Source organism: Hetaerina americana, unplaced genomic scaffold, assembly GCF_022747635.1.
Source record: "Hetaerina americana unplaced genomic scaffold, ioHetAmer1.1.p SCAF_7, whole genome shotgun sequence".
NCBI classification, from domain to species: domain Eukaryota; kingdom Metazoa; phylum Arthropoda; class Insecta; order Odonata; family Calopterygidae; genus Hetaerina; species Hetaerina americana.
The window spans coordinates 84,713,904-84,728,866 of record NW_027287316.1 but is presented as its reverse complement, the minus strand read 5'-3'; the positions used below and the strand labels follow the sequence as shown (position 1 = coordinate 84,728,866).

At 41.1% G+C, this 14,963-nt stretch overlaps 1 protein-coding gene across 1 annotated transcript in view; it reads left to right on the top strand.

Annotated features, from left to right (window-relative positions):
• Ac76E (adenylate cyclase type 2 Ac76E) overlaps nucleotides 1-14,963 on the top strand; it is a 935,623-nt gene that overhangs the window by 865,139 nt on the left and 55,521 nt on the right. The window contains exons 8-9 of the mRNA XM_071595784.1: nucleotides 7,907-8,039; nucleotides 8,893-9,075. Coding sequence (XP_071451885.1) covers nucleotides 7,907-8,039; nucleotides 8,893-9,075 — 316 coding nt within the window. The remainder of the gene's footprint in view (nucleotides 1-7,906; nucleotides 8,040-8,892; nucleotides 9,076-14,963) is intronic.

The following is a 14,963-nucleotide window of genomic DNA, read 5'->3' as shown; positions in this document are numbered from 1 at the left end:
GGTGAAGCTGCAGGTACCTAGAGACTTGCCCGGAAAACGAACCCGGAACCCTGCGGTTCGGTAGGTGCTCTACCCCTTGGACTACCGCGACCCTTGAATAGAATATCTATTCACTAATTTGACTCACATAACGAGTGAATAAAAAAATATAAGTTCTTAGCAGTGCTATGGTTTAGCCCCAATTTCTCAATTTTATTTAACAATTGTTCCCAATGTTTTACGCACAATAGGATACCTCTAAGTGCACATGCATCTCTATCCAATATCGATCAAAAAGAGGTATGGCACTCATGCAGTCTCTTAGCACTATGAATAAATCACAATAATCCTATCGTTTGGACCACATTTTTGTTTATTTCATTTGTTCCCCTGGTGCGATGCATGCCTTCCCTCTGATCTTGTTTTCGAAACAGAGACGATATCTTTTCTTATTGGCCAGTGCTAAACTCTTAAATATTAGTCTCACATTTTGAACCAACATATACTCAGAAAGTATTTCACGACGAAAAAATTAACTTTGTCTCATTTCGATCGGTTTTATAGCGAAAGTAAATGCCCTAAAAACTGAAAGATTAACTCTTAGTTTTATGTGTCGTTGAAGTTAAATCTCATATTTGGAGAGTGAGACGTCAAACGAAAATGGTGAGATGAGATGACGCTCCCAAGGTTTTGTCGTCTCTCTTCGCGCGCCCAAAAGACAAGAAAAGAAGCCAAGTCAACAAGCGGAGCTTCTGTGGTGCAGTTTGTTTCCCTCCTCTTCACGTCGCCCCGGGATCTCTGAAATCGTAATGGAAACTTAAATACACATTTGAAGAGTGGAGGTGATTTAAAAGATGAGGAAAATTCCTTTTGAGTGTTCTATTTCAAATGATTCCCTTTCCCGTGCACATGAAATCCTATTGAGGGAGTGATCTGTGAGCCCTCCATCTATTTGTCCTCGTCCCTTTCACCCCGGAGTAAAGTTTATGGACTTTCAAAGGAGTGAGTCCCGAGGGTTGGAAAAAGGCTCAAAACTAGGCATATTTATTGGAAGGCAATGATTTCTCGTATTCACGCCGAATCAATGTGTCCTTTGGGCCAAGTAAGAATTTAGCAGGATGAACCCAACAAAAATACATACTTTAGATAGTGTTCCGCATTTTTTGTTTGAAAATTATTTAAGATCTACTACGTTTGCACGATATTGGATAGATTTTTACTAAATTCGTAGATGAATTACTTACGTTACTGAATAGTACATGTATTTGTGTGTGTGTAAGTAGAAAGAGCTTTTGCATGAATACCTGTTTATACGCCTCTGTGGGTGTAGGTTTGCATGAATAAGTTGCTTTTGCATGTGGTTTTATTTTCTTTTAAGGGCGGTGACCCAACACCTCCCGCCAAACGCCCCTGCGGTGGCTTGCGGGTTACTATGAAGATGTAACTACATTTTAAATAGTGCATATTATTAGAATATTGGGAGATTCTACGTTTCCTTTTGGCTAAGTGAACTGTAGGAATTGCAAATTTTACCGGAATCATTTTAAGAAATTGGAATTAATCATTTTAAATAAATTGTCCTTCCTATTTCGAACCAATCATAGGGATTGTATATTTTTTAAATGTAATATATTCCAAACGGATGGAGAAATATTGGAGGTACGACTTATTTTCAAATACATAAAACAATTTATGACGTCAATTGGTGGAAATTCTTCATATTGAAATTAATTTTAAAACACATCGCTTTTCCACATAGAAAAACTTTTATTTACGACCTAGGTTTCGTTATGGTGTAACATCATCAGTCCTGATGGTGTCCTACCATAACGAAACCTAGGTCGTAAATCAAAGATTTTTATGTGGAAAAGCGAAGTGTTTTAAATTTAATTTCAATATTTTTAAATATATTTAAAAGTAACTAAATATAATTTACCATGGAGATGGACTGATTCAGGTAAACTTTGGAGGTTATTTGTATGAAAATTCATCATCTAGATTGGTGGAATTCGATTATTAAATATTTTATTAATTATAATGATGCACGCATATTTTAAAATACACAATTGTTTTTTTAATAATTTGTTAATGCTTAGCTGCGCTACATTATTATTTTTTAACTAGGTGATAAATAATGATGTTAATAGCAAGATCTGGTGCTTTCCCGGCGTATTTGCTTGATGAAGTTTTCTCGGGCCTTCCCCGAGAAAACTTCATCTTGAGCCTTTCGGGTCAGGGTCATGTTGGCCGACGTTCCGATGCCCGACTCGCGTATCGTCCTAAGGGATTCTACCCTTAGGACGATGCACGAGTCGGGCATCGAAGCGTCGGCCACCAACATGGAACCCCTGACCCGGTGGAAGACCCGAGAAGACTTCATAAAAAAAAATGATGCTAAAATATGATCTAGGAATGAAAAAGACATTGCTCTAAAATAAAAGAGTTCGAATCGATTAGATTTTTAAACTTTTTTAAACCTTGATGAATGGTTCACACAGAAGTTTCGCTTTCTTGAAAAAAGTGCATATCTTAGTAGAGGTTTAGAAGTGCAAACTATGACTTTAATGACTTCCACTCAAATAAAATTCTCCTTCGTAAGAGATACTTCATCATTCTAAAAATAAGCTGTGCACCCACCAAACACGTCAAAAACAGACGATAACATTGATGAAGTGAAGAAATAGTACTGGCCATTCGCCGAATCACCGTTAGAAAAGTTGCTGAGGACCTAAACATATCGACTGGCTCGTTGCCATTTGATTTTTACCCATGAATTGGGCAAAGCATGGGTCGCCGCGAAATTCGTGCCAAAATTAATCAATTTCGACCAAAAACAGCATAGCTATGAAAATATTGCTAATGAGAAGGATCTCAGGTTTTCCCGGCGTATGGTATTCAAGAAGTTCTCTCGGGTTTCCCACCGGGTCAGGTTGCAGTACACCGACGTTTCGAAGGCTGACTCTGCCATCGTCTTCAGGGTGAAGTGACCCTGAAGACGATGGCAGAGTCAGCCTTCGAAACGTCGGTGTACTGCAACCTGACCCGGTGGGAAACCCAAGAGAACTTCTTGAAAATTGCTAATGAGGTGTTGGACTCTGTCCGCGACGACCCAAATTTGCTCCAGAGGGTCATAACTGGTCACGAATCATGGATTTATGGTTGCGACGTGGAAACTAAAGCTCAATAATCCCAATGGAAGCTGCAGCAGGAGCCAAGACCGCAAAAAGCGTGCCAAGTACGAAAGTACCAAGCGTGAAAGTTTTGCTTACAGTTTTCTTCGATTGCAGGGGCGTGGTGCAGCATTAGTTCTTTCTGCATGGTAGAACAATAAATAAGGAATATTACCTGCAAGTTATGAACGATTTTCGCGAAGCAATCCACCACAAACGCCCGGATTTGTGGAAGAACAGAAATTGGCTTTTGCACCATGACATCGCCCCTGATCACACATCGTTACTTGTGCGCGAAGTTTTGGCCAAAAACAACAACACACTAGTGATGCCGCAGTCAACTTTTCCCCCGGATCTGGGCCCTAGGGACATTTTCTTGATCCCGAAACTGAAGAGGCCCATGAAAGGACGACACTACGCTGCGATTGACGAGATTAAGACTGTATCGCAGTAGTAGCTGAACAATATCATAAAAAATGATTTTTGAAGTGCTTCGAGGATTGGAAAAAACGATGGCACAAGTGTATAATATGTAATGGGGATTACTTTGAAGGGGACAAAATAGATTTTCGTGAATAAATAAATAATTTTTGAAAAAACACATTTTTGAAAACAGTCTTAGTACGTTTTGAACAGACCTCGTATATATACACATACGCACTCGCACATATGTACACATCGAGGGAAAAATATTTTCACCACTAAGTCAAGTTTCGAGGGAAAATCCTTCAACCGCCCGTAGCTTTTAAATCCCGTAACAAAGGTGGAGATAGCGTTAAGGTCGCCGCCTCCACACAAGCTTGCCATGAAGGGGGAAGAGGGGACCCTTTTCAATTCTTTGCCTCTGCACTGCTTCGATATCCCACATTCTTTTGATGTCCCATCTCTCAAACGTCCCTCTTCCTCCGCCCACCCCTTCCGCCGAACTTATCACCTGCGCCACAATTCATCCTTCCACCCCAGCACGCGTAAAATGCGGCCGTCAAATCCTGAGGAGACTTCCCATAAACTTATTCAAATGGACGTACGGGAAGAGAAAGCCAAAAATGATTCCCGGAGACCCTTATGACAAATTTCTCTACTCTCAATTTCCGTCACTCCGAGTTGTTGCTCAAAAGCATCACCGTGAGAGGAAGGCGTTTGGGCTGACTCTTTTATATATCTTTAGTAATAACGAGACTTGGTTGCTGGAGACGATATGAAAACTCCCATTGACGCATCGTTCTTGCTGTGTGTGTGTGTGTGTGTTTATATATCTATCAATCACATGGTAAATTATTTAAGCTTTCGGCCTTTTCCGAAGCCATCACTTAGATGCCGAGACTTCAAGAGTCTTACTTGAAGAAGGCCACGGAGACAGCCGAAAGCTTAAACAATTTACAATGTGAGTGTCCTTTTAGGAGTTACTATTTTATTTATGATCTATTGTGCCGTCCAAATATTATGCTGCTCGGGTGAGTGTTCCGTATAATTTATATATATATATATATATATATATATATATATATATATATATATATATATATATATATATATATATAACCATAACCCATAAATATAGCAATCAACCCGTAGGTCGGTTTGGTAAGTGAAGGTAGAGTTCATACAGTGCTAAGCCCGACGGCCTGTGAAATTCAAATATCAGGAAAGGGGGCCAGTTTCCACCCTTGTGCCGGTTATTGTTTCCCAGGAAGATCTGGTACCCGAATAATCACATAGCTTGGGTGGAGCGGCAGGGGCCCTGAAACTTGCACGGGAATCGACTCCCGGATCCTCCGGTAAGTAGTACAGCGCTCTACCCCGCGACCTATATATCTTATATATATATATATATATATATATATATATATATATATATATATATAATGGGCTGACACAATATAACACAAATAGAAAAAAATAGACACATTTAAAAGAACACTCACACGGTAAATTGTTCGAGCTTTCGGCCCTCTCAGAGGCCTTCTTCAAGAGAGACTGAAAATATGCTATTGCAGAGGAGAGGGGAAAGAGCTATGGGCGTGGAGGGGAGGTGTGGAGGGAATGCTGGGAGGGAAATTAAATATGGCGGTTTAGGATGGGAATTTTAAAGGAACGGAAGGATAGTATGTAGGCGGATTTTCTATTTGTGTTATATTGTGTCAGCCCATTATTGTGCCGCTCGTGTGAGTTTTTCCGTACAATCGTTATATATATATATATATATATATATATATATATATATATATATATAAATATATATATTTAAATATATATATATAGGTCGCGGTAAAATTATATATATATATATATACATATATAATGATATGTATATAATTTTAGGTAATCTACCAGTTGAGGTAGGTTTTGGATGGACGCAGCTACCAAATAAATATTTTGTGACTCCCCTCTATTCGCCCCTCTATTACAGCCTTCAACATCCCACTACCGATCAATACGCCCTTCATCCATTTTTCCTGCCTCCTTAAAATTTCTCCCAACAAACCCCTCTCCTAGCCCACCAAATCTAGTATTTCCTTATTTGTTTTCATTTCGGTCCATTTCTACCCCATTCTTTCTCACACCCTATATATATATATATATATATATATATATATATATATATATATATATATATATATATATATATATATATATATATATATATACACATATATATATATACATACATATATATATATATATACACACACACGCATATATTATATATATATATATATATATATATATATATATATATATATATATATATATATATATATTTATATATATATATTTATATTTTTTTTTCTTCGCCAAGCATTTACTAGAATTCGACCACAGCAGTAACTTTGTCCCAGAGATATTACACACACTCCCAAAAGGATTAAAAATGGACGCTCTCCAGCAATTAGAGATTAGAAGGCACTTGGTGAACCCAAACACGACACTTTGTAATGAGCAATCGTTCCCATACCCCTCCCCACTCCTCTCCGAGAAACTACCCTGGAAATGGTCAAAACAATCCATCAACGCACCTGCGAGCCCCCACCCCTCTAAAATCCTTCCAACCCTCGCCGCCCCCACTCTGTCCTGAGGGTATACTATATATGCTTGCTCTGTCTGTTTTGCAAATTTGTACCTAATGATGCCGCAAGTCGGTGAAACGCGTTGTACCGTAAAATAAAATCTGTGGAAAAGTACGAGTCTTTCTTTGTAGTATGGATATTAAATACTTCCACCAAGTGAAGCCTGAAACGATAGAATATATTCGCAAAGCTGGCATCGCAATGATTTCCCAACCCCCTTACGGTGCCGGCTTGGCACCAGCAGGCTATTTACTATTCCCTTTAAAAGTGTAATCCTCCCTGGAAGGACACGACCTAATGGGACCCTAAGTCAAGCCATCAAAGAAGCTTGCACGCCTACCTTAAAAGACCATTCGGAATTTTTAAGTATCTTAGCAATATATATGAAATAAATGTAATATGCCATAACCTTTCCCGAAACTTTTTTCCCAAACCATGCTTGATACTAGTATGTTCTCTTTGAGATAAGCATATGTAATTTTACGTGCCTTTATTTTGGTGCGTTCCCTTTCCCCTCCTCTCCCTTCCGACTTCTCCCCTCCCCTCCCACGCCCCAGGGGTGCCAACCCTCCCTCTCGTCAACGTTGACGCAGTTTTTGGAAATATTTTCAAAGGAAATGTTTCAATGGAAAACTAAATAGCCGAGACCGTAAACTTGATTGGCAGAGGGTTTTTTTATAGGGGCGGAGGTAAAAAGAAAGTTATTAGTAAAGGGAAAGATAGGGAACACCCTCTAGGTCACTTGGGTGTGTTTGGGAAACAGTGACCCACGAGTACCTCAATCACACGAAAACAATGCAAAATTAATAAATAAAGGAACAAACTGACTGGATCACCAGGGCGTGTTAAAGAATAACATTGAATCTCGTGAATCGCACTCACACCTAAACACACAAACACTCAGGGTTTGCAAGGATATCTCCCATGCCAGGGACCGTGTGTACTCACACAGGAATGAAAAACAAATTGAAATAAAACCAAAAATAGAGAACGGCCCAAGTTCACGTTCACAATCACTCAATCCATCGGCTTACTCTTACTTTGCTTCGATCTCCCTCCCCTAACCCCGTTAAAATAAATCCAGTGCCAATGAAGGTCACGATCTCGGCTATCTCGTTTTCACTGCTTCACGACCGTAGGTACGTTCATTTTATATTTAAAATGTTCCAAATTTCCCAAATGAAATGTACGGAAGGTATTTTGGGAATAAGTATTAAAATTAAATGGTGTAACAGAAAAGGAAGGATACAATATCCTTTAGTTAATTGTGATGCCCTATTTCCATTCCTACTTCCATGTTTTTGTCTTTAACTCTACAGGTATTTTGACTGGCGTAATTTCATTTTGAGGGTGAGATTTTCGCCGTCACGCCAATTAAATGCGTCATGCTGATGATTTAAGGGATTGTTCTCAGATGAGTTCAAAGGACAGCGGATGATGCCGCCACAGTAAATTTTAACGGAGTCATCCGCTAATGCACACTTAAATGCAGAAATTTCAAAGTGCATTTCTGAGTGTATAAATCATTCGCCTTGACCGGGATCCCGGTCATGATTTTTACGTTCTGAAATGTCTACATTTTACGGGATTGTTCTGCTGCCATTTTTCCTTTTGTGTGACTATCCTCCATTTCATAACGTAATATCGAGAATTTCGCAACTTAAATGTGGTTCTCTTTTCCCGTTGCAGTCGAGTGCACATCACCAAGGCAACCCTGCTGCAGCTCAATGGTCGCTTCGAGGTCGAGGAGGGCAACGGGGGGTCACGGGAGGGTTACCTGGGCGACCACAAGGTGGAGACATACCTCATCATCCCTCCAACAGTGAGTGGCTAGCGGTCGATCCCATCCGTTCACATCCTAAATCACATACTTTTCCTAGCATTCAGCGAGAGCCAATGAAATAAGAGGACTTCGTGAAGTCATTAGCAAAATTGAATCAACGACGCGTTTAAACACTCTTGTGAGATGGAACAATTCGACTTGGCTGGCAAAACTAAGTTTTCCACTAATTAACAACACTTTACATTTACTCACAATATAATATATTACACACACACAGATACGTACATCATCTACGATATATTGAATTATGATGCCAGTCACTAGCGTTGCAATGGCAAAATAAAAATTTGAAAGACAAAATAAAAAACACTCACATGATCGGTTTTTTGAATATGTTGGTGTCCCGACCACCTTTCTCAACGGAAGGGCGAACACTGAGGGCGCGGGTGATGGACAGGGCGGGCATAGGGAAAAGGAGAGTGGGAAAGGAGAGGCAAGGGCTCGGCGGTCATCCGAATGGGTCCTACAGAATCAAGTCTTGATTCTTCAGAATTAGGGTCTCTTGGATTCTTGTACATCTACATAAATACCCATGGATCCACCAAAAATGTGTGTGTCATGGTGACTAGCACCAAGGAAGGGATAAGGGAGAGGAAGGGTGATTAAAGGGTTAGGAAAAGTGAAAAAAACTTTTTAAAAAATCGTGTAAATCCCAATATGCGCCAGCGGAAAACTTAGTTCCAATTTCCACCCACCACATAGTTTCCGGGCACACCAGACAGGAGGGAATAAAAATGGAGCACTAGCACTCATTGAAACGCCCTCTTGTCCCTGATCATTATTTCCCCGTGCCTTAAGACTTCGCTTTGTTTCCTTCGGCCGTTTCGCGCAGAGGGCCCAGGAGGGCGCTGACGGCAGCGCGGTGGAGGTCAACGCCGCCGACGGCCGGAAGGGCAGCCAGGAGAAGCGGGCCCGGCCCCAGGGCAAGACGACCAAGTACGTGGAGTGCTGGGGGGCGGACAAGCCCTTCGCTAACATCACGGAGAGCACCCTGGCCAAGAATATCGGACTAACGGTGAGCCATGGTGCACATTGCGATGCACAGCCTCCTCCTCATTCCTTTGGTGCGAGAATATGTCCTTAAGTTTCGGGAAATGCCAGTTGCATTCGGGACTCGGTCGAGTCCATTTTGTGCGTCGGTGTGCTGTCCTGTCAGTTTTTCGCCTCCTTTCACTCCCACACTTCTCTGAAGGCAACACCGTTTCCCTGCCCCCACCCCCTCCCTGGACGGCGAAGGGTTCGTGTAACCTCTCTCTCTCTCTCTCTTTTGGTAACCCCTAATTCGAAACTGCTGTCGGTCCAAGTCAACAAACCCGGAGAAAACCCGAGAACCATAGATAGCTCAATTTCTACTCTCGCGAAATTAGACGGAAGAAACAAGATTTCATGATTAATTATCTCTTGCAGCCAATTTTACCTTCTTATTTTCCTCTCGTCTACCGATTCATTGTCGGAAAAATCACTCCCCCTCACCATCCAACTTGGGTGATTTGTAGTTAGCTAATGGTATCAGATCTACGTGCTTCCAATATTTCTCAATTAACATCGCACAGCAATGACGTGGCTCAAAATTACGTCCTTCTTCGTCGGACCCATTTGCTCAACGTTCATTCAAGGTGAGGTCTTCCGGACGTCAAATGAAACCTCTCCTTAACTGCCATCCGAATATTTTGCCAGTGTTCGTGTGGTGACCCTTAGTTTCCCAATTGCAGCTCGACAGGTATTCCTACGATCCAATGTTAGCTTGACTCCGTTGCTCGGTCAAACCATTTCGCTCATTCTTACCCTATCGAGTCTATTGTTCCGTGGCATTATGTGAAATCTTCATCACATAACTCTCGAATGAGCATAGTGTTTTGGAGCGATGTGATGTTCCCAAAGAGTGGCATTGTAAGTATGCGCCATTTTATTAATGTCCCCTGTATTTTATCATCCCAGAGGGGGAGAGTTGGTTTGCCAATCAATAGGTTTTTGAGGAAAGTTTAAGGGGGGCGCGAAGTTAGTTAAAATCAATATTTAAGGATATATGCTTCTCCCACGTGTCTAATTGCTCAATGCATGTGTTATGTAAGATCTCGGGTCGCCTTTCGACTCGCCTCTTTCGCTCCCTAGGAAACCATCACAGGCACAGCAGTAGATTTGAACTCCTTGATGCGTGGTTTTTAGACTCCATCGTTCTATTGGTTGGGTTCCTACCTCGCCTATGATTTCGACGTCATGGTTCCATGCTGTGCTATGTATGCTATGTATTTTACAATGTATAATTTCTTTCTAATTCAAAATTAAGACGTTACCTTTAGCGTGGTGCTAATGTATGGTAGGATTCAACTTTTTAAGGGTGAGACGGAGGGCGTAGCTTAGATTTTAACTTACAAGAAGTGTCACGAAGCATTACCTATTTGGGGGCATTATGATGACTCACACTTATCTGAGGTCACGCGGGCGAACTGGACCAGAGGAAGAACCCGTTTGAGTTATTTTTTTGCATCATCCACGCCGGCAACCGCTTTTCCCTTTGTTTTGCTTTCATGCTTCGTTATAGCCCGTTTGGGCGGATGCTTTATCTTACGATTTTTTGCAAAGGAACCCAGTTACCAGTAAGCCTTTATACAGATTTTGATTGAAGAAGTTCGGAATTTTTTCTAATTTAAATTAATTTTTTGGAAGTATTTTTCGTAAACGTTATTTGTTTCGTTGTAAATATTTATTTTTTGTTGTAATTATTTTTTTAGCATTAGTCCGAAAACAGCACCTATTTGAAAATGGCATTAAAATGACATCTTTTAATCTCACGGTTTTGTAGGTATAACTGTTAAAATCTTTCAACTAACTTAAAAGCGGGCGACTTGGTGCGAAATGATAAACCTGTTTTAGTTGTCTAAGTGTTTGACACGCTAGGCGATACCTCGCATGAACTATTTTACTAAGCTTGCACCATAATCAAATTTTTACACCAGTTGCTCAATATTTATGTATTTTTTTAAATTATTTGCGTACCCTGCAAACCACCGCTAGGATGTGTGGTAGGGGGTGATTACATACCAGACTAATGTTGACCCGAATATGACCCTACCGCGGTCGGACAATGTTATTATGATCCCTTATCGTTCATGGGGAAAATGACATCTTAAATCCAGCTGCTCTATTCTTAATATCTCTAATTTTCTTGACATGATATCTCCTACCGTAGTGCGATGGTGGTAATAATGCATTTCCAACATCACTTCTAAAGAGACTCCCTTCCAATTCATATGCAAGAGCCCCAATCTGTAATTTAACCTTCGCTCCATCAAGTGATTCCCAGCCTAGCTCCTCTAATACTTTGGATGCGCTACTAAGTTTATCATAACAATGTTTTGCAAATCTAGCTTCGCTACACTGCACGCGATCTAATGCGGCAATCAATCCAACTTCATGAGGATCCCATAATACACCAGCCGGATTTTCTAAATGAGACCTAACCAGTGGAAGATGACATTCCTATTTGACCTTTTCATCACATTTACCCAATGCTCTTCTAATAAATCTTAATATTTTTGTTATTTTGTCCACATATACCCCGTATGTGTTTCACTCAGGAGAGATCGTGAGTGAAGGCAACGCCCAATCGAGTCTACACTTTCCATTTCAGTGTTCCCAATGAGTTGGTTAGGTCCCCTTTCCCTGGTGAGGCTCTATTTCTAAGTCACCAAAGATCACAATGGGGTTCAAAGGGGGTTAAAACGCGGCCGTGGATATGTCACGCGACTGTTGGAGGCCCCATTTCTTAAGCAAATCGGTTTTCCATACTTTGAGATTGGTTCGGAAACGCCCATGAAATATCGAGTTTCTCGTCCCTCCCAGTGCAAGTGCTGGCAAAAGAGTATTCGCGAGAGTGGCACTCTTTCTTCGACGTGCAAAAAAGTCTTACTTTGCACCGAATGGAGGGCCCCGGAATCGCATTGATGGAGAGTCGGCCTGCGAATCTCAGCCATCAATGGATGATTTTCATGGCTGCGGGATATTACCCCTGAATATAAGCAAATTGGGGGATTGGGGATGAGAAATCCGTGATTTAGCGTGGAAGGCAATCTTGTGGGTGGGCTTCGAATGGTTCCAGCCAGAATGGTTAAATATAGATAGACCTTACATAAGAGCAGGCGATGAAATTTTCCCATTTCCGCGAGCCTCACTCCCCCGTGAGACACGAGATGGCGCGAGATAGCACCGCCTGAGCAAGGCAGCACCTCCCCCGTACAGAAATCAATCTCGACGCAGAAATAATAGCAGTCATATGTGCCGTGAAAGTCGCCTTTCCCCCATCTTAAAGCGTGTTGAGTCAGGACATTTGGAAGGCCCACATGATACATTCTAATTGTTGGTATTTTGTTTGAAAAGATTCCTGCCGCGCTTAGTATCGCCAATTTTCGGAATTCTTGGTCATAAGGTAAGGTATAGTTCCAAATGGCGTCCAACTGTTGAATAGTGCAAATCTTGTGGACTTAGGATTTCTAATTTTTGTTGGAAAATATGTGATGGGAAGGGTTATTATTTGCTAATTAATGTACGAGGCGTTAGGTCTGAATCTAATAATATTAATATGCATGTCGCAAAAGAAATATCAGATGCATCTTTCAGGATTTTGGTACCATGTATCAAATTTTTCACGCAAACGAAGCTAGCTTTGCTTCTTTTGATCGAATTGCTTTGCATCCATCTTCCCTGTCTCCTTATGGTTTCTCCGAACAATTTTCCCTCCTATCTCACCACACCCATCACTTCTTCGTCTCTTTTCCTCTGTCCATTTCGCCTTTACCATTCTTCTGCACAACCACATTTCAGAAGCCTCCAATCTTCGTCTATCCTCCTCCTTCAGTGACCATGTTTCCGCGCCGCACATAACTACGCTCCATATCAAAGTGTTGACGAGTCTTTTCTTCTTAGTATCCTTACTCAACGTCCCTTTCATCAACTCCCTCCTCCTTATGAAACTATCCTCACCCAATGGGGATCTCCTTGAAAGTATGTGGGTATCTAATTCAATATTCAATTTATGGATGGTCATTCTTGAGTTGAGCAATCAACCAATCAAATGATTTCCATGCATTACTTAGCAATTATAAGATACTGTGGCGGATGAGGGATGAAAGTCGAACAGTCAAAGATAAGGGGTAAAATAATTCTTAAGAGGGCTATGTATGACCTAAAACTATATGGACACGGATTGGTGTGTGCAGAAAAATTTCGGAAACAATTTGGGAAAGGTTTCAGTTCGTGTTTTGTTAATTGGTAAGGAGAAAAGTAAAAGGAACGTGCTGGCTGTAAAGAAGTATTTACGTTGTGGGATAAGATGTATAGAGAGGGCCGTGCTAAAGAATAGAAAAGGGTTGGTAAAACTTTGATAGAGAACTTAGTTATCTCCGGTTTCTAAAGCTTGGTCGCCGAAGAAAAAGACAAAGCTTTCATTAGAAACTTTTGAGTTAAGAGTGTGGAGAAGAATAGGAATGAATTAATTGGTCAAAAGGGAAACAAAATAGCAAGAGTAAGGTAGAGGAAGAAAAGAAGTTGTTTGGAGACGTTCAGAGAAGGCAGGAGAACTGAGAAACACAGGATATACTGAGAGACAATGGAGAGGAATGCTGTGACAGAAGAGAGAATATTGGAGAAGCGAGCTAAGGAAGGAATAAAAATTGGCAATTAGGACATGGTGAGAAGGTGTATAATAATTATGAGAAGCTAAAAATAGAATTGTTAGAATACAAATGGTTTAAAGTTTTTAGTGTCGATTCTCCTGAACCACACTTTGTCCGGAAAACTACTCTTAGTAATATAATAATCGAATTTATATCGAGAGTCAAATCAAAGTTTCGACGTTAAGTATAAGAAATGTGTCTGAAAGAAAAGGAATCGATCATTGCTGCGCTAAGTAAATATGAAAACTGAATGTTAATGATTATGGCGTAGTTTGTAACGAAAACGTGGTTTCTGAGCAAGGGAAAGAGTGTCCTTCGTTATGTTATAGATGAGTTGGGAGAATGAGATGAACCGAGTGGATGATGGCCATCTCAAGAGTTATTAGTAGGCAGGCAGTTGTGAGCAGTGCAAAACTGTTATGAATGAATGGGGAGGTTTTAACGAGCCGTAGGTTGGGAGGAAAGAGCGCGATCGGAGGGGTGAGGTTGAGCTCATCTGATTAAGGCGAGCCCAGTCGGGGGCCCTCCCATTTCACACACCCCTATGACTGCAAAATCTCCCGTGCGCCGCCGCAAGGGCGTGTGGCGGAGGTTGTTAGAGCACCAGCCATATATGCAGAGCATGCGTGACTGGTGCTTATTTCCCTCATGCATGCATGTGCATATGCCAGCTAGTACACGATAACACCCGTGCTCAAGGGAAGAGGTAGTTTGATGAATTAATGGTAACAACATTTGAAATAAAGCTATTTTGCCGAAACTTTTCCTGATACTTGTTATACAAACCATTTATTTGGTCCCCTGGCAATTCCCTCGATGCTGCAAGGAAACTTAGTTGCCGCGCACCCTTCTAAGAGTCCTGCTTGCTCTTTTCGCGAATTAGGAGGCCCAAATAATTCCTCCGTCCATCCCGTAACGATTACTCTCTCCTTGAAGCAGTCCCATGGATCACAAATATTTGCGTATTTCAAATGTGGCCTCACTAAAGCAAAGTAATAACCTCTCTCTTACTTATTAATTACAATTTCCTACCACCGATCAAACGAATCCTAGCTCATTCAAAGAAACTGCGGGAGATACCACGACGGATACTTAAAGCTCTCACCCACTAATGCGCAGTACAATGGAACAAGTTTAAAGCGTAAAAGTAATTCGTCTTGACCGGGATCACGGTCAAGGCGAATGCTTTACACTTTGAAATTGTTGCATTGTAAGCCTGGCTTCTCTAAGG